Genomic DNA, 19,352 nt, shown 5'->3' on the forward strand with positions numbered 1-19,352 from the left:
GTACCTTGGTCTGACATGTTATGGGACGACCCGGAACGTCGCGGGAGGGATGGGGGAGGGGTTCCTATATCAGTTTGGGTACACGATAGAATGAGCATCAGCTTCCGCCGATCACGATTAGATGTTACTGGCTGCGGATATTTACTATCAGCTCCAAAAATAACAGCTCACAGTGCTTATATAAGTTTTAATGAACCCATTTAGTCAAAAATTATGTAAATAATGAGATGACGGTAGAGACGGCAAGCCTCCTCGAACCAAAGGACGTTACGTAGCATCCTTAAGCTAGGTCCAAAGTATCTTTGTTCTCCTAGTTTTCATGGGGCTAGTGAAAGAGAAGTTGACCCCGGTTTGGAGGACGGTACGTTCAATTGTGGAGCTTATTGTTCAGAGAGTAGGGAACTATTGCTATCATACAAGGTTGAAATATATGAGTGGACTGCTTTTTAGAATATATATATATATATATATATATATATATATATATATATATATATACATACATATACATATACATATATATATATCTGTGTGTGTACATATGTGAACATAATATTTATATAAGTATACCATATATATTCAGATATATAGTATGTACATTATAATTATATATTATATTATTATTAATATAATAATATAATTATATTATATAAAATATATAAATATATATATATAATATTATATAATATATATAAATATTAATATATTGAAATATATATATATATATATATTATATATATGTCTATATGTATATCTATATATATATATATATATACATATATTATATATATAGATATTATTATTTTATATTTAAATCATATATATATATAAAAATTATATCTATATATAATATATATATGGATTTATATAAAGATACTAAGGATATCATATATATATATATATATATATATATATATATATATATATATATACATATATATATATATACAATATATAGTATATATATATATATATATATATATATATATATATATATTATATATATATATATATATATATATATATATATAAAACACACGCCTCCGCAGGAACAACAATCTTCACAAAAATACCAACAAAATCAAAATGTGACTAATGACAAAGGATACGTTCGCTATAACGGTTACTAGAACGAAAAGAAGGCAATTAATTCTGAGCTCAGGATGGTTGCCCTTGCAACTTGCAACCGAAATAACACGGACGGACAGTTGACCTCTGGACGCCACGGATACATGATCAGGAAGTTGACTGTATTAATTTTAATAATTAATAGTCGTGTATATGTCCGCACTGTTTTACGTGATGGACAGTAACAACTCTCTCTATTCTCTCTCTCTCGCTCTCTCTCTCCTCTCTCTTCACTCTAATATAAAAAATAAATATATATATATATATATATATATATATAATATATATATATATATATATATATATATATATATATATATATATATTCAGGAGCTAAGTACTATGCCGCACCTCTAAGTAAATGAGGATATAATCCACAATGACGTAAAATCCTTATGTAGTTATGTAAAATATATATCACTGTACCAGAAATATACTTTTCATATAACTATATATAAGGATCTTACATCATTGTGGAATATATCCTCATATATATATATATATATATATATATATATATATATATATATATATATATATATATATATATATATATATATATATATATATATAGTGTTAGAGAAGAAGTAGGTGTGCTGATACGCAAATAAAATCGAATAAGATATAAAATTTAAGGAAAAAACGTTTGGATCTAACCAAAACATTTAGTATACGACATTCACAAAATACCTTACCAGTAACGCTGTGACTCTCGCAACGTGCAAAAGTCACCACCAATCCTGAAACAACCAGAAGACCTCCTTATTAAATCTCTATCTATTTCACAACCACCATCCAAACAATAACAACATAAGGTTGTGTATGAAATTTTGTCATAACCAAACCATCGTGACCCTTATGGAGACTCAGCTACGAAGATGAACGCGCTTGGTATTTTGAATTTTTTTAAAAGTTAAGAAAATGACAAATAACATAAAATACAGTATATTGAATCTTTTCAAAAGTTAAGTAAAACACAAATAACATAAAATATTCATAAGACTGACTGACGATATGTTCTTAAAATGAAAGCTACGGAGCCGTGCATAATAAACAATACCTTTTATATGAAATATTCATAAAAGAAATTGTTATGAAATGTTCTAAAAATCAAATCTGAGGAGATGTGCAAAGTAAACATATAACATAAAACAATCGACCTTTTATATAGCATTCAAATGTATCGAACATTTGCCCCCCCCAAAAAAAAAACTTCTCCATAGCCAAATGTTATGAAATGTTCTAAAAATCAAATCTCGGGAGATGTGCAAAGTAAGCATAAAACATAAAACAATCGACCTTTTATATAGCATTCAAACATTTGCACACACACACACACACAAAACTTCTCCATAGCCAAATGAATATCGTTATTTCTGTAATGTTATATACTAACAGCAACACGATGAGAGGCCAGTCATGTTCAACATGACGTGTCCTGCAATATCACTTTACTCGGAATGAAATCGTTCCTCCAAACAACTGTAACACGAGAGTTCACGATGCAATGGAGCATAGTCGTTTTCCTGGCAAATATTCTACCGCCGTCAACTCATTTCAAGGGATAGGTGGACAAGTCCTGGATGACGTGAAGATAGATAGGAAATAAAAACAAATAGCACCTCCCGATTGAGTGGTTGGTTAGCATGATAAAGATAAATAGGAAATAAAGATGAAGTACAGGTATCTAAAGGTGAAATTGAGAGAGAAGTATATCTTAGTTTAACCAGACCACTGAGCTGATTAACAGCTCTCCTAGGGCTGGCCCGAAGGATAAGATATTTTTACGTGGCTAGAAACCAATTGGTTACCTAGCAACGGGACCTACAGCTTATTGTAGGATCCGAACCACATTATAGCGAGAAATGAATTTCTATCACCAGAAATAAATTCCTCTGGCTCCGCGTTGGCCGAGCCGAGAATCGAACTTCGGACCACCGGATTGGTAACCGAGGGCGAAATCCACTCGTCCAACGAGGAACTTGAAATTGAGAAACCACTCTACAGTTGAGCTACAAAAGTCATACTAGTTAGAGGAGTTGGACACCAAGAGGTAAAGTAAAGTGTTATTGGCTGCAGCTTGTGGCCATATGGACACAGCGAACACCCTTCAGTAATGCCTAAATTGCACAATGTGAGGGGCACTGACGACCTACCATCTAAATGGGGAAAAAATACTTTTTATTTTCGTAAATTTCGGAAAACAAATTGCATCTTATTGAACGATTTTATATTGCATCATTTAGCAAAGACCACTGAGAAGCCCCATGAGAGATCTTACAACATAAACCCTTGAGGAGCTTCTTGGACCCAGAATAACTCTGTCTATCCTTAGTCCACAATGATTACAATTTAATACAAAGACAATGCTCACTAACAACAATCATTTTCTACATAATGGGGATTCGCGGATGAACTCAAGTGCAAGACACTTCCACGGTCGCTGCGCCGCTTTGTACACCTTTTAAGTCATCATCGGCACCAATTTTTGAACCCCCGATATAAAAAAAGTCCACCATTTTAGTTGATGTTATATGTCCTTTTGCGTCAAAGTCGTCAATATTGAAGAACTATTGATATTTCGTGTCGTCTGGTTGGTTAAAAAAGCAATATACTCAAAGCTTTATAGCAAGTTTCCATGATGGATCAGAAGACAAAGTCCGGCGTCACTACCCTGAGAAAAAACCATCAGCAACACCAGTAGTAACGACTGAAAATGATAAGTTATTCTGAAATACCGGAATCATTCAATGCTACATTCCAAAAACTCCTTTTCATGCACTCAGACCCCCCTTCAGACATCAACCAGCTTCCTAAAGTACTAGCGTCCTCGCGATAAACTATTATAGTGAACAAACCATGAAAGACTCTGCTGTTACGTCAGTCCCGAATGTGTCTCTACGGTACGGAGAAGTATGAATGAAATGCGGTCAAGATTCAAATGACTGGGATACTGAGAAAACATTCCATTCCTTTACATATCACTCGGAGAAGAGATAATGCATCATCGAAATGAATAACCAACGGAACCTTTCCAGGAATACATCGTCTGTTCAGGAATGTCATCTGCAAGAGAGACAAATAACATTGCTTATCACTTCTAATTTTAACTTGCGCCTCTTCACCACGATTCAAACACCTCAAGTGGTGACCCTTAAAACAATGAACAACAACTGATTATAAAGAAGCAAATATGAGTATGACAAGAAATATGATTTAGATCAACATATGGCAAAGCCAAAGCCATACTCCATCCAGCTCTATAACAACAGAATACAGCAGAAATCCTCTTACACGTGAGCCGCGCCTTTGGGGGCCATCTCAACTCGCGACCACTTGAAGTCTGAGGAGGACATCAAGTCTTATCCTTTTACTTTGGAGGGAAGGGGGTGGGAGGAAGGGTTCGAACGACCCTAATCACTATTAAAAGGAAATAGACTATCTTATCTCCTTGTTGATTCCCTCTTTTCTCTTGAAGTGGACTACAGAAATCCATCACGTGAGATGGCAGAGTATCAAGTTTTAAGAACGAATTGTACTGAAGGGGAGACATGATGTCTCAGAAATGTCTGTGAGTTATACTCTGGTGTTTGAACTTGTGTTTTATTGTACTCATTGCTTTTTTTTATGGAGTTTTTACGTTGCATAGAACCAGTGGTTATTCAGCAACGAGAACAACGGCTTTACGTGACTTCCGGACCACGTCGAGAGTGAACTCCTATCACCAGAAAGACACATCTCTAACACCTCAATAGAATGACCGAGAATCGAACTCGCGGCCACCGAGGTGGCAGGCCAGGACCATACCGATCACGCCACTAAGCCGCTTACTCATTGCAGTTTGTTAATGAGCTTCTTACATGCTGACAGTATTTATATGTAAGAAGTAATCAACAATGAATACCTTTGATATTTTTGACAGCCTATATACCTACAACATACCAATGAGTGAACAGCATATAACTGTGCAATTACTGACAGCGTATTGACGACACACACACACACACAAAAAGAAGACCTATGAGCTTATCAAAGAGATTTGTCAGGTCGCTGACAAAGTATACCTACAAGTGGGTTGACTGAGGTTGACTGAGCACATGTGTAGATTAACTGACAAGTTTAACTGAAAGCTAGCTGACGTTAAAAAAAAAAAAAACGCTATTCTTGTAAGTACACTAAGCACCCTTAGTAACTAACCGAAAGCTACCGGTGTTTCCCTTAAAATAAAAATTACACACGAGAACCGAATCACCAAAGGGGCGGGGGAGGGTTACTAAGTACAGTAGATCACATGAGAACGGGTGCATCTTAGTAACGTCCTATCTATAAATGGTCTAGGTTGAAAGATTAAGGCTTACCAGGATCATCGTGAACTCACACTGTTGCTAGCCTTGATCTCTTATCGCAAGGTTAAGGAATTTTTATGTCCACTTGCTTAATTTGTTCTTTACTCATCGCAGTCCCTGGTCGATAACTTTACATACATACATACAAACACACATACAAATATGAATATATACCAAAGCCTTTTTTTTTTCTTCTGCGCTAATACCCACCCAAGCTAGATTGACTTATGGACAACAGTCCTTAATCGAACTAAGGACCTAGCATATATTTATATTTCCGAGAAAATGGCATTTGTTTCTCCAGCCCCGATGATATCCATGGACGTTTTTCCTTCTTTCGCAGTGTAATGATAGCTATGAGAAACAATATTAGATAAGGTAGCGTAAACACATAAAAGAGAGAATAATCAGGGTACAATGAAAATAACGAGAGTGAAAGAGAGAGAGAGAGGGGAGACTCTTACAGTCTTTCGTTATCCAAGAGGCAAACCTGTCACTGCCTAAAGCGTTAGGCGCTATTCTTATTTTCTTTCCCTTTAGGCTAACCCTAAATAAAAGACCTGATTTGTCGGCTCCTTTGGTCCTCATTTAAGAAAATAAATAAATCCCAAATCCTCCTATTTTACTATAACACTGAACCACAGGGATGTTTTGCTTGTTTGTATGGACTTTTCACGTTGCATGGAACCAGTGGTTATTCAGCAACGAGACCAACGGCTTTACGTGACTTAAGAACCACGTCAGAGTGAACCTCTATCACCAGAAATACAAATCTCTGACCCCTCAATGGAATGCCCAAGAATTGAATTCGAGTCCACTGAGATGGCAGGCCAAGACCAAACCGACTACGCCACTGATGCTCTAATCACAAGGATGGATTCCAGGGAAATTAGATTGATGGTAGAATGAAAGCAATCATTTTATAATCCTCAAGAAGGCCTTGTGGTTCTTCATAAACGTAGCCTCGACCTATAGTACGTACAAGTTAGGTTATTGCTTATCTGCACCTAGTGACAGACAACCCACTTGCCAAAATTTTAGAGGAAAGCTTAGGCCTTAAGCGGGTACCGGTTATCCGTTTTATTTCCTTAAATACCGCTCTATCTTATCAGAGAAGTGGTCATTTCACTTCAAACACACGTCCGGTTCTCGTTACGATATTCGTTATCGCTTAACGTTAACAAACTTTCCTTTGTCTATAGAAAATCAGACTCTAAATTTACTGATTTCCAGTAAATTCTCTGACCCGTCCACTGACACCATATGCCAAAGAAAAAGAAATTGCCCTATCAAAGAGAAAGGGCATAACAAAACACCTTTACTTATACACTAGGTAATAAAATAACACACAACAAACTTACTCTATCAACGTGAATGCCTATCTTAACTTAGCTTTGCTTTATCGACACGTCAACGCTTTTATCTATTGTCACTCCCATTCCACTGCTTTGAGTCAGGTAGGTAGTTGGAAATAAGGGAACACATCATTTTTCTTCAGGGAAGGCCTTTGAGGATAAATCCAGGAAGTGTTATTCCTCACTTTTCTAAATTTAAGACAAACATGGGATGAAACAGCTGGCCTTATGGGCCCTTCCATACAGGTATTAACAAGAGGGTATTATATTATGCCAACTACGTTCAGGGCCTATTATTATATGCATTGCTTTCAATATACACACCCGTTGTGTCTATACAGTACATGCCAAAGTCGTATACTAAAAAGCATTTGATTTTTTTTTTTTTTAAATTCTAATAAAGTATCATTGCCATATTCAGCCTCACAAAATGTCAACATTAATTGCTAATACAAGGAAAAATTACTTACAATACAATCGTAGTACTAAGAAGCCACAAGATACTTTGCAAACCTTAAAACTCGTCCACCTGTTTTCAGACAAAAGTTGTCAGAGAACACTACCAAGGAAATAAAGATACGATTAAAAAGACTCCATTATGGTTCTTGCAAAAGCAAATAACGCTGACATTTCCCCTTAGCAAGAAGTACTAGTTTGTTTTATTTGTATGGTGTTTTTACGTTGCATGGAACCAGTGGTTATTCAGCAACGGGACCCCCAACGGCTTTACGTGACTTCCGAACCACGTCGAGAGTGAACTTCTATCACCAGGACTACACATCTCTCACTCCTCAATGGAATGGCCGAGAATCGAACTCGCGACCACCGAGGTGCTAGTGAAATACTATAATATCCCCGATGCTATATCTTATTAAATAAGAAGGTCAAAGGAACATAGTTACTAAAACCGGTGACACAAAGTGCACACTGGCGCACGGACATAATATCTTAACTTCATGAATGAATGATAAGTCTATCTTGATACTAAGTTCGACTGAGACGTCTTGGGAGTTGAGATGACGAGATAAACGTGACAAACTGATGGGAAAATGTAGCTCCCTATTTTACCTATAGGTGACTAATAACTTGATCTGATCTGATTTACGAACCATTGGTCTAATGACCCGGCACTAAAACCGTCAGGTTATTCAGTAGTACGACAATACAAACAGAGCACTTACTAAAAAATAAATAGCATAAAATAGATTTACTATTTAAAAACAGACAAATAAATTTTCTACAACTAATTACCATAAAACATTCGAATATCTTTCATGTATTTAGGGGACTAATAGGTAAACAATTCAACGAAATAAATTCTCTGATACACAATTCAACTTAAACAAGTATTCGGCGCAATCGAGTTTCTGTATAGTCGTATAATACTGTATGAGTCGCGGCCTATGAAACTTTTAGCCACGGCCCGGTGGTGGCCTCTCCTCGAGCGTTGCCAGACGCAGCATCATGGTTAATTTTAACCTTAAATAATATAAAAACAACACAAAGCCAATTTGCAGCTCTCTTGCCTTCGTTTTTATGATCTGAGGGCAGACGGGAAAAGTGCAGAGAGAGAGACAAATAGCCACTTCAAATAGTTTTCTTTTACAGAAAACTAAAAGTAGGGCGTGTCAGTTAAAACTCTAATCCTCACTTTTTGAATTCCTTGACAGATCTTCAAAGTGGTGGTGCAGAACGATATGAAATGTTGGTTTATCCTGAGACGATACAAGGAATTCCTCAGACTACAGGAGACCGTCCAACAGAAGGTATGAGCTCAATATATTTGCATTCATAGACTTTGCTTTTCCTTGGTATATCACTTACTGTATATCATATTTACTGTTCATGGAACAGACCACGTATGGCTCTTATCAAACTAGGCTTCGGGGAAAATGAGTTAACCCTATCCTCAGGGAGGGAGGTGATAGACCAATCACTACACACACACACACACACACACACACACACACACACACACACACACACACATATATATATATATATATATATATATATATATATATATATATATATATATATACAATCGAAACTAAATAACAAAATTCAATGGTCAAGTATGAAAAAAGTATATCATAATTTTACCAGACCACTGAGCTGATTAACAGCTCTCCTAGGTCTGGCCCTAAAGGATTAGATATTTTTACGTGGCTAGAAACCAATTGGTCATCTAGCAATGAAACCTACAGCTTACAGTGGGATCCGAACAACATTACATCGAGAAATGAATTTCTATCACCAGAAATAAATTCCTCTGATTCCTCGTTGGCCGAGCCGAGAATCGAAGTTCGGACCAATGGTCGCGTATATCTGACATTACGGCACGAAACACGTTCGTGATCATGGAACAAATATGTGAGGAATTCACTCTCCACAAATAATTCATTTTCCGTTGCTGTTTCATCATCTGGTCCGTTTCCTAACCCATTAAAGGCTCCGCATATTTTTTCAACATGAACTACTTTAATACCAATTTTTTTAAATCTAAATTCAACGTTTTTTTATGAATATTCGTTTGGTTTTTTTTCCAGGATCGTTCTTTAGCGGTAAAACTCCCAGACGGAGAGACAGTCGAGAGACAGAACGTGGACACCTTCATCCAGGCGATAATGGTGGATCCGAGAATTGTCACCTTGTGAGTTAAACCTCTCTCAGCAACGTCAGTCATATTTGATGCAAGTTTATATATTCATAGTAATGATGGCATTTCGTAATCTGTGCCTTCTGGACAATGCCGCCAGTTTTTGGAACTGTGGATTCCTCCTCTTTCTCAATGGCAGCCTCTTGCTACAAAGAATCTCATTATTCTGTTGGAATAGTTGCAAAAATCTATTTTTCCCACCAATGTTCACAGTTTATTCTTTTAGATCAGTAATTTTACACTAAGAATTGCGTTGATATTTCTATAGCCACCGTCTGATCAATTTTTTAAAAATAGTTTCATTATTTTTTTTTTCTTATTAACTTTTTTTTATGAAACCTGATTTTGAAGTAAGTTCCTGTGAAAATTTAAAGTCAACTTATTTTCAATAAACGATTCTTGAAAATATGAATTCTGTCAGAATTCTAAAACCGAACTCCAAAGAGAACAGAAATTTCAGAGATATTTCAATACAAGGCCCTAAAAGCCACAAGGGCCCCCAATCTTAAAACTGAAACCGCTACCAGAATTCCATTTAACATCACAGAGACAATTTCACAGTAATCAACAAAAGAGCCATTACTCTGGTAGTTATTGATCCAAAATATACAAGAAAATTTCAAGTAACTTCAATAAATATCAGTAAATTTCCTCTTAATAAAAAATATTAGCATTCGAACTAACCCTCTCTCTCTCCTCCGCCCAGACCGGAAGTAAGGGAGTTCCTGCAGCTGGACAAATTCCGATCCTCCTCCGGAAGTAGCAGCGACTCCGGGGGCTCTCCTGCCAACACTCCCATCATCCTCAACCCGAAACTCCTCATGCCGCCCGGGGCGCCAATTCCAGCAAGGTAAGAAAGTTCATAGGGGCCAAACGGTGTCGGAAGCCTTCTCCTTTGGCTATAACCTCGAAGCCATACGTAATACAGTCATACTTCTGTACACAAGACGCTTCAGAGTAATAGTAAGTCAATTAAATTGTCAATTACTAAAGCATCACGCACGGTAAACTTCGTTGCAAAAAGAAGCACAAATAATACCTCTTAAAAGTGCTATAACAGTGGTTTCCAACCTTTTCTAATTCTCGTCTCCCTTCATTGAATGGCACATTCTCTGCGCACCCGGCCCCACTTCCTTAAATACTGTAATTTACTAGCATAGTCGGCACATGTCATAATTCACAATATTATATATATATATATATATATATATATATATATATATATATATATATATATATATATATATATATATATATATATATATATATATTAATTCCTTAATATAGAATTTGAAATAGTTTATTTTATTTATTTTACAACTAAATTTCATATTTATATCTGAAATATTTTCTCAGTATTTTGAAATTCTGAATTCCATCATAATTGATAGTTTTCGTATATAATTATCCCCTGCATCAAGCATTGCCCCCCCCCCTAGCACCCCTTTGAGCCCCCCAGGGGGGGGAGGCGCCCCACAGGTTGGAAACCACTGTGCTATAAAGTCATATTTCTGTACTCGCGAGGCTTCAGGGTAGTAGTAATGGCCAATTACCACAGCATCACGCACGGTATTATACGTAGCATTAACCAGCACAAATACGAGTAATACCTCTTCTACAAGAGCCCTTCCCACTTGAGCAATTATGTTCAAAAGACCGAGGTCCTGGAATGCTGCAGACATCCATTCAAACAAAAAAGATCTAAAAATGACAGTATAAATATCACGCAGAGATACAGAGAAGCCTAGCAAACAGTAAGCTGCAAGCATCAAGATATCATACCCCTTAAACTTGACCAGCAAAATAACTAATAAGAGATTTCAATTAAGCCACTTTTTCACCGCACCGGAACCCCCCCTAATTCTTCTTCCGCCTTCCTCTCACAGAAAACCTATTCCAACCAAAGGAAACACCAACGCCAACGGTGACGACAGTTCCTTCGGCGAGAAGGGAACTCTCCAATCTCAGTCGAGCATCGACCTCGGATGCACCGAGAAGAAATCGTAAGTTCCTCAGAAATGGAAATAATTCTAGATGAAAATCAGGGAAGGAAATAGCCACAACAAAGTCTTAAAGGTTTTCCTATGACAGATCACAAACTAATAGTTTTATCAACCGTTAACTATGTGAGGTTAGACATTCATTCCCCCTCATTGGTTATATAAGTAATGAAATCGTTTTGAAAGCCCCATATAAACTCTGTGAATTACATATTTGAAAACATCTCAGATATTTGAAAGGCAATCATATTAAGTCTATCTTAGTTTTTACCAGACCACTGAGCTCATTAACAGCTCTCCTAGAGCTGGCCCGAAGGATTAGCTATTTTTACGTGGCTAGGGACCAATTGGTTACCTAGCAACGGGACCTACAGCTTATTGTGGGATCCGAACCGCATCATACCGAGAAAGAATGAATTTCAAATCACCAGAAACAAATTCCTCTAAGTCCACGTTGGCAGAGCGGGGAATCGAACTCGGAACTACCGAATCGGTAGGCGAGCACGTAAACCACTCGTCCAACGAGGAACTCAAACACCTTATGTATCTTATCGCATTCATTTTCCTTTCCTCTTGCAGGCTGACACCAGGAGATTTCGAATTTTTGTCGGTTGTCGGAAAAGGAAGTTTCGGAAGGGTGATGGTGGCCAGATACCGGGAGGACAACAAAATCTACGCTGTCAAGGTAACCTCTCTCTCTCTCTCTCTCTCAGCAGACATATGCTTAAAAATGAAAATAACTCGTAGACGAAACTTTCAATAAGATCAATCACAATGAAATCAATATCAATTTACTATGAGCAAACGATAAGCAAAGTTACAAAATATACGTTAATAAAATTACCAATCTATAAAAAAATTTCCAATCGCATTCAAAATACGAATCTCAATCCTAACTAAAAACAGACTTCAAGCAAAACTTAAAACCTGGAGCAGACGATAGTAATAAACAAGAGAATTTAGTTACAGCGACAACCTCTACACAGAGATGGCAATTATAAATATAATATCTGACACAAGCTCTTAAATCTAACAAAGAGTTCGCCAGTCCTCTGTAGAGTGGACTCTACTATAGTTGGTTCACTTAAGGTAGATTCTTGGAAGAGCCCTATGCTTACGAGACATGTGTTCAGCGGCCGTTGATTGGCTTGTACCGGGAGGTAGGCAGCTCCCAGCCAATCAGCGGCCGCCAAACAAACGTCTGGCAGGCATGGAGCCCACCCAAGAATCTACCTTAAGTGAACCTGCTATACAATGTGATCTCCCATTCAGGTCCTGAACAAAAGGATGATCGTCCGGCGAAACGAGACCGCCCATGTGCTGAGCGAACGCTCGGTGCTCATCAAGATGCTCAACCACCCTTACCTGGTTCAATTACACTTCGCTTTCACTACTTCCCAAAAGATCTTCTTCGTCATGGACTACGTCAACGGAGGAGAGGTAAGGTTCCAAAGTGTCTGGACTCTGGATCCAGAGTTCTTCATCATTGTGTGGTTTAACGGGACCACTTTGTCACATTGCTATGCCCTTATAGGACACGCTTGAAATATTTAGTCTTAAGAGAGTTGAAATATTTAAAGAAGTTAGACAGCCTAGTAAGGAGAGACATGAGAGAACGTATAAAAAGTAACCTGCAAGAAAACAACGCGGTTCCGGTAGAGGGGAGCCAACGAAAACCTCTAGTTACCATAACAAGTATCGATGTAGGAGCATAACTCCAAAGTTTAAAATTGCTTAAAATAAAATTATAAGTTTAAAATTGCTTAAAATAAGATTATAAGTTTAAAATTGCTTAAAATTATAATTTTAAAATTTCTAAGTTAAGATTATATGTTTAAAAATGCTTACAATAAGATTATAAGTTTAAAATTGCCTAAATTAAGATTATAAGCTTAAAATTGCTTATAATAAGATTATAAGTTTAAAATTGATTAAATTAAAAGACTATAAGTTTAAAATTGCTTACAATAAGATTATAGGTATAAAAGTGCTTAAAATAAGAATATGTTTAAAATTGCTTAAAGTTATAAGTTTAAAATTGTTTAAAATAAGATTATAAGTTTAAAACTGCTTAAAATAAGATTATAAGTTTAAAATTGCTTAAAATAAGATTATACGTTTAAAATTGGTTAAAATTATAAGTTTGAAATTGCTTAAAATAAGATAAGTTTTAAATTGCTTAAAATAAGACTATGTTTAAAATTGCTTAAGTTTAAAACTGCTTAAAATAAGATTATAAGTTTAAAATTGCTTGAAATAAGAATTGAAGTTAAAAATTGCTTAAGATAAAAATATGTTTCAAATTTATTAAAATAAGATTATAAGTTTAAAATTGCTTAAAATAAAATTATAAGTTTAAAATTGCTTAAAATAAAAAATGTTTAAAATTCCTTACAATAAGAAAAGTTTAAAATTGCTTACAATAAAATTATAAGTTTAAAATTACTTAAAATAAAATCATAAAAAACCCAAGAACTCCGTTTGTACGTACGCATTTGTGCGAGTAACAAGTCCACGTTCACGGAGAATACACGCAAGCACACGCAAAGGTGTAACCATTCCGTTTCTCAGATAGCGTTTTAAAGTATCCCACCGAAATCCAGTGACTACCACAACTCACTGCATAGGTCATCAGAACCAGATGGCATTTTACAAGAACTTGCCAATATCTCTCCATTCTCGTCTGGTATTCGAGCCTTGCATATCTCTCTGGCAAGGAGAATCAAATAAACTCAAATATTTTCTATGAGAAATCTAATTTAATCCATTTTCTCTCTATCTTCGCAGCTCTTCTTCCACTTGCAGAGAGAACGCGTCTTTGCGGAGCCCAGGGCGCGGTTTTATGCCGCCGAGATCTGCTGCGCTCTCACCTACATGCATAGCAAGGTAGATATTTAACATCATCATTACTAATACTATTACTAATACTACTGCTATAAAATAACATAACAGTAATGCGTTGTCATCATCATTACCATTAATGAACCTTCCGTTGTTATGTACGGTAATATTTTTATCATCAATATTACTACCCCTCTTTGCAATATACTAGATCCTGTACAATAAAAGTTACGCTTCAATCGCGATAATACAAGTGATCGTTTTATGCGCCATGTAACTCATTTTTCATTTCCTCTGATCCATTGTCATTGGTATTCTGATAATGAAGCATCTACGTAGTATATAGCAAAGAGGGGTAGCAACATTCATGATAAAAATATCATTAATGTTGCTACCCCTCTTTTCAATATAGATACTTCACTGTCAGAATACCAATGACACTAGATCAGAGGAACTGAAATATGACTTACATGGCGTCTTAAAACGATCAATTATATTATCGTGATTGGAGCGTAACTTCTATATGCAGGATCACAGTTCATGTCATTTCGTTTATTCATGACTCGTATTCATGCTTTAATTACATTTCACGTCTTTGAGGTCATCCTAACGACTCACAGGATTCTAAATTTTAATTCTACGATCACGTCTTTCCATTTGTCTTTACTTAGCTTATATTTTTGCTCATTCTTAGAATGAAGGTCTTTCACTTAATCCCGCGGCTCACACTCATTTTGTTTGTTTGTATAGTGTTTTTACGTTGCATGAAACCAGTGGTTTAACCATCGGGACCAACAGCTTTACGTGACTTCCGAACCAAGTCGAGAGTGAACTTCTATCACCAGAAATACACATCGCACACCCCTCAGTGGAATACCCGAGAATTGAACTCGCTCCCACCGAAGTGCTAACACTCATGACTTTCTTTTCTTATTTTTCACAGGGAATCGTCTACCGAGACCTGAAGCCCGAGAACATACTACTGGACACCGAGGGTCACATAGTCTTGACGGACTTCGGGCTGTGCAAGGAAGGGCTGCAGACCAACGCTTCCAAGACGGGCACCTTCTGCGGAACTCCCGAGTACCTGGCGCCTGAAATCCTGAAGAAACAGGTGAGAACGTGAGAAAGGACACGGGTCCTCTTCAAGATTTCGTTTTTATTTTATTTCATTTTATTTTATTTTTAATGCAAGTTTCACTCAACGGATAACTAAACGTTATTCCTACCTAATTTCGGTTTCGACGAAAACTTCATTATTTAGACTGTTTGGAAACAGCATATAACCAAGGTCCCTTCACCCCAAAAATCATATTCCTATATCTTCCAAATTTTAATTATCTGATGCAAGTAACAAAGACAATCTTTTAGTAACAAACTGACAAACGTTTTCAGAGGTACTAAATAAGAGGAAGAATACGAAGTGTAAATGTTAGTTTTTTGTTTTTTTTTTAATTCAGCCTCTTTCTGACATACAGTATATTTCGGCGTATAAGTCGACCGGAAGATAAGTCGAACCCCCAATTCTGAGTAAATTTTTATGATTTTAACTAATATCGGGTATATTAGTCGACCTAATTTCTTGACAAGATAAAAACGGGCACCATACTGCATCAAAAACAGCTTTGTTCACTATGCAACTTTCCTTTAAATAGGAAAAAGTCACTATAGTAGATTCACATCAACCGTGCATTTGATCTAGGCCAGTCGCTTACGACGCTCCTGATTGGCTGTTGATAAGCCAATCGCAGAACTGGAAACTCTCAGTCTTTCGAGAGAGTTCACATAGGCAGGATGTATGTCCCACCTCTCCTGAAAGACGGATCCCCCCATGAGAGGTGGAACATAAAACCAACCCATGTGAACTCTCGATAGAGACTGAGAGTTTCCAGCCCTGTGATTGGCTCATCAACAGCCAATCAGGAGCGTCGTAAAGGACTGGCCTAGACATCAAATGCACGGTTGATGTGAATCTACTATACCAAAAAAACAGACCAAAATCTAGTGAAACTTTATTTTCTCTTCTCCGAACAGCACTACTCCAGATCGGTCGACTGGTGGACTCTGGGCGCTGTTCTCTACGAGATGCTCTACGGCCTCCCGCCTTTCTACTCGAGGGACACCCCAGCCATGTACGACGCCATCTTGAACAAGCCCTTGAAACTCAAGCACACGGTTTCTAACAAGGCCAGAGACTTATTACAAGGGGTAAGAATATATCTTTTTAAGTTTCTGCAACAGGACCTCTTCAATTAAGAATTAAATCTTTGTATTTTAATCATTTCCTTACATTTTTGTATTTATTTCTTAATTTTGTAATGTTTTTTTAACAAAGAATAAATCTTTTTAAGTTTTTGCAACAGGACCTCTTCAATTAAGAATTAAATATTTGTATTTTTATCATTTATTTACATTCTTTCCTATTTATTTACTAATTTTGTTATATTTCCTTAACTAGTGATCTCTTCTTTCTGTATTTCTCACTACCTTCTGTTACTTCTTTCTAATGGACACCATAATCTTTGGAAGCTTGAATTTCAAGTCAGTGGTCCTGCGGGCTTGTTCTAAATGAATAGGGTTCATCTTCTGAATAATAATAATAATAATAATAATAATAATAATAATAATAATAATAATAATAATAATAATAATAATAATAATAATAATGGAAGGAGGGGATATAAAACACCAAGAGATGAAGGACACGATCAGGAAAGAATATATGCAGACTCAAGGCGATACTCAAGTCAAAACTCAACGCCGGAAATATGATAAAAGCCATAAACACATGGGCAGTGCCAGTAATCAGATACAGCGCAGGAATAGTGGAATGGACGAAGGCAGAACTCCGCAGCATAGATCAGAAAACCCGGAAACATATGACAATACACACAGCACTACACCCAAGAGCAAATACGGACAGACTATACATAACACGAAAGGAAGGAGGGAGAGGACTACTAAGCATAGAGGACTGCGTTCAACATCGAGAACAGAGCACTGGGGCAATATCTGAAAACCAGTGAAGACGAGTGGCTAAAGAGTGCATGGGAAGAAGGACTAATAAAAGTAGACGAAGACCCAGAAATATACAGAGACAGGAGAAAGACAGACAGAACAGAGGACTGGCACAACAAACCAATGCACGGACAATACATGAGACAGACTAAAGAACTAGCCAGCGATGACAATTGGCAATGGCTACAGAGGGGAGAGCTAAAGAAGGAAACTGAAGGAATGATAACAGCGGCACAAGATCAGGCCCTAAGAACCAGATATGTTCAAAGAACGATAGACGGAAATAACATCTCTCCCATTTGTAGGAAGTGCAATACGAAAAATGAAACCATAAACCACATAGCAAGTGAATGCCCGGCACTTGCACAGAACCAGTACAAAAAGAGGCATGATTCAGTGGCAAAAGCCCTCCACTGGAGCCTGTGCAAGAAACATCAGCTACCTTCGCAGTATAAGTGGTACGAGCACCAACCTGAAGGAGTGATAGAAAACGATCAGGCAAAGATCCTCTGGGACTATGGTATCAGAACGGATAGGGTGATACGTGCAAACAGACCAGACGTGACGTTGATTGACAAAGTCAAGAAGAAAGTATCACTCATTGATGTCGCAATACCATGGGACACCAGAGTTGAAGAGAAAGAGAGGGAAAAAATGGATAAGTATCAAGATCTGAAAATAGAAATAAGAAGGATATGGGTACGATTTCCACTATGCCAGTGGAAATCGTACCCATAATCATAGGAGCACTAGGCACGATCCCAAGATCCCTGAAAAGGAATCTAGAAAAACTAGAGGCTGAAGTAGCTCCAGGACTCATGCAGAAGAGTGTGATCCTAAAACGGCACACATAGTAAGAAAGTGATGGACTCCTAAGGAGGCAGGATGCAACCCGGAACCCCACACTATAATACCACCCAGTCGAATTGGAGGACTGTGATAGAGCATAAAAAAAAAAAAAAAAAAAAAAAAAAAAAAAAAAAATAAAAAAAAAAAAAAAAAAAAAAAAAAAAAAAAAAAAAAATAATAATAATAATAATAATTAATAATAATAATAATAAAATGAAAGATATTGCTGCATCAGTTGCATTCAACTTGTAAATCGTCTTCTCTAAAAAAAATATATATATAAAAAAAATAAGAAAAAAAAGAGAAGACTATTTGCAAGTTGAAAGCAACTGATGCAGCAATATCTTTCAATAAGACTTATTTGAAAGAGGGTCTCCTTCCAATAAATAATAATAATAATAATAATAATAATAATAATAATAATAATAATAATAATAATAATAATAATAATAATAATAATATTTTGGTAGAAGACCCTCTTTTAGGCAAATACTGTTAAAAAGAATGGCAGAATTAAGCGAGTTGATTTTATATGTATTGTTTTTTCTATTTTCCTTACAATTCGCTTCTCAGGCTCAGCGATGTTTCTGAGTAACTGACCAATTTTCAAAAATCATAAATGCTGAAGGTAATCTTTTATTGGAACAGGATATCAGGTCCAGGTCAAGCAGGGGTCGTCGTCAGTGCTGGTATTATTCCGTAGGCGTAGTTCAGTTCGGTGCCGGGTTCGTCTTCGGTTTAGGGGCTGGTATTGGTGCTGGTATAGCTGGTATATCTGGTATTACGTAACGTTTCGACCTTCTCGCAGGTCATCCTCGGACGAGTCGTTTGAAGAGACTGTAGCAAGGAAGTCTGTGAGGCGGTATTTATAGCGGCTCGGACCTAGAGTTGCATTCTCATTGGTCGGGCCGGTCTTGGACGAAGTCGTGGATCTCCCCTCGAAGGTCTCGGAGATTCTCTCATGCGAGCGCCACAGTAGTGTGCCAGGGGATTACCTTCAGCATTTATGATTTTTGAAAATTCCCAATATGAATATTGGTCAGTTACTCAGAAACATCGCTGAGTCTGAGAAGCGAATTGTAAGGAAAATAGAAAAAACAATATATAAAATCAACTCGCTTAATTCTGCCATTCTTTTTAACAATAATAATAATAA

The 19,352-nt window shown here is 36.7% G+C and overlaps 1 protein-coding gene across 1 annotated transcript in view; it reads left to right on the forward strand.

The window, feature by feature from the left end:
* Window positions 1–19,352, forward strand: part of LOC135212592 (serine/threonine-protein kinase Sgk1-like) — a 41,388-nt gene that overhangs the window by 19,000 nt on the left and 3,036 nt on the right. Inside the window, exons 3-11 of the mRNA XM_064246147.1 lie at window positions 8,500–8,595; window positions 9,379–9,482; window positions 10,195–10,338; window positions 11,375–11,491; window positions 12,068–12,173; window positions 12,761–12,928; window positions 14,276–14,374; window positions 15,273–15,443; window positions 16,364–16,537. Of these exons, the coding sequence (XP_064102217.1) occupies window positions 8,500–8,595; window positions 9,379–9,482; window positions 10,195–10,338; window positions 11,375–11,491; window positions 12,068–12,173; window positions 12,761–12,928; window positions 14,276–14,374; window positions 15,273–15,443; window positions 16,364–16,537 (1,179 nt within the window). The remainder of the gene's footprint in view (window positions 1–8,499; window positions 8,596–9,378; window positions 9,483–10,194; window positions 10,339–11,374; window positions 11,492–12,067; window positions 12,174–12,760; window positions 12,929–14,275; window positions 14,375–15,272; window positions 15,444–16,363; window positions 16,538–19,352) is intronic.

Source organism: Macrobrachium nipponense, chromosome 41 (assembly GCF_015104395.2).
Source record: "Macrobrachium nipponense isolate FS-2020 chromosome 41, ASM1510439v2, whole genome shotgun sequence".
Lineage (NCBI taxonomy): Eukaryota > Metazoa > Arthropoda > Malacostraca > Decapoda > Palaemonidae > Macrobrachium > Macrobrachium nipponense.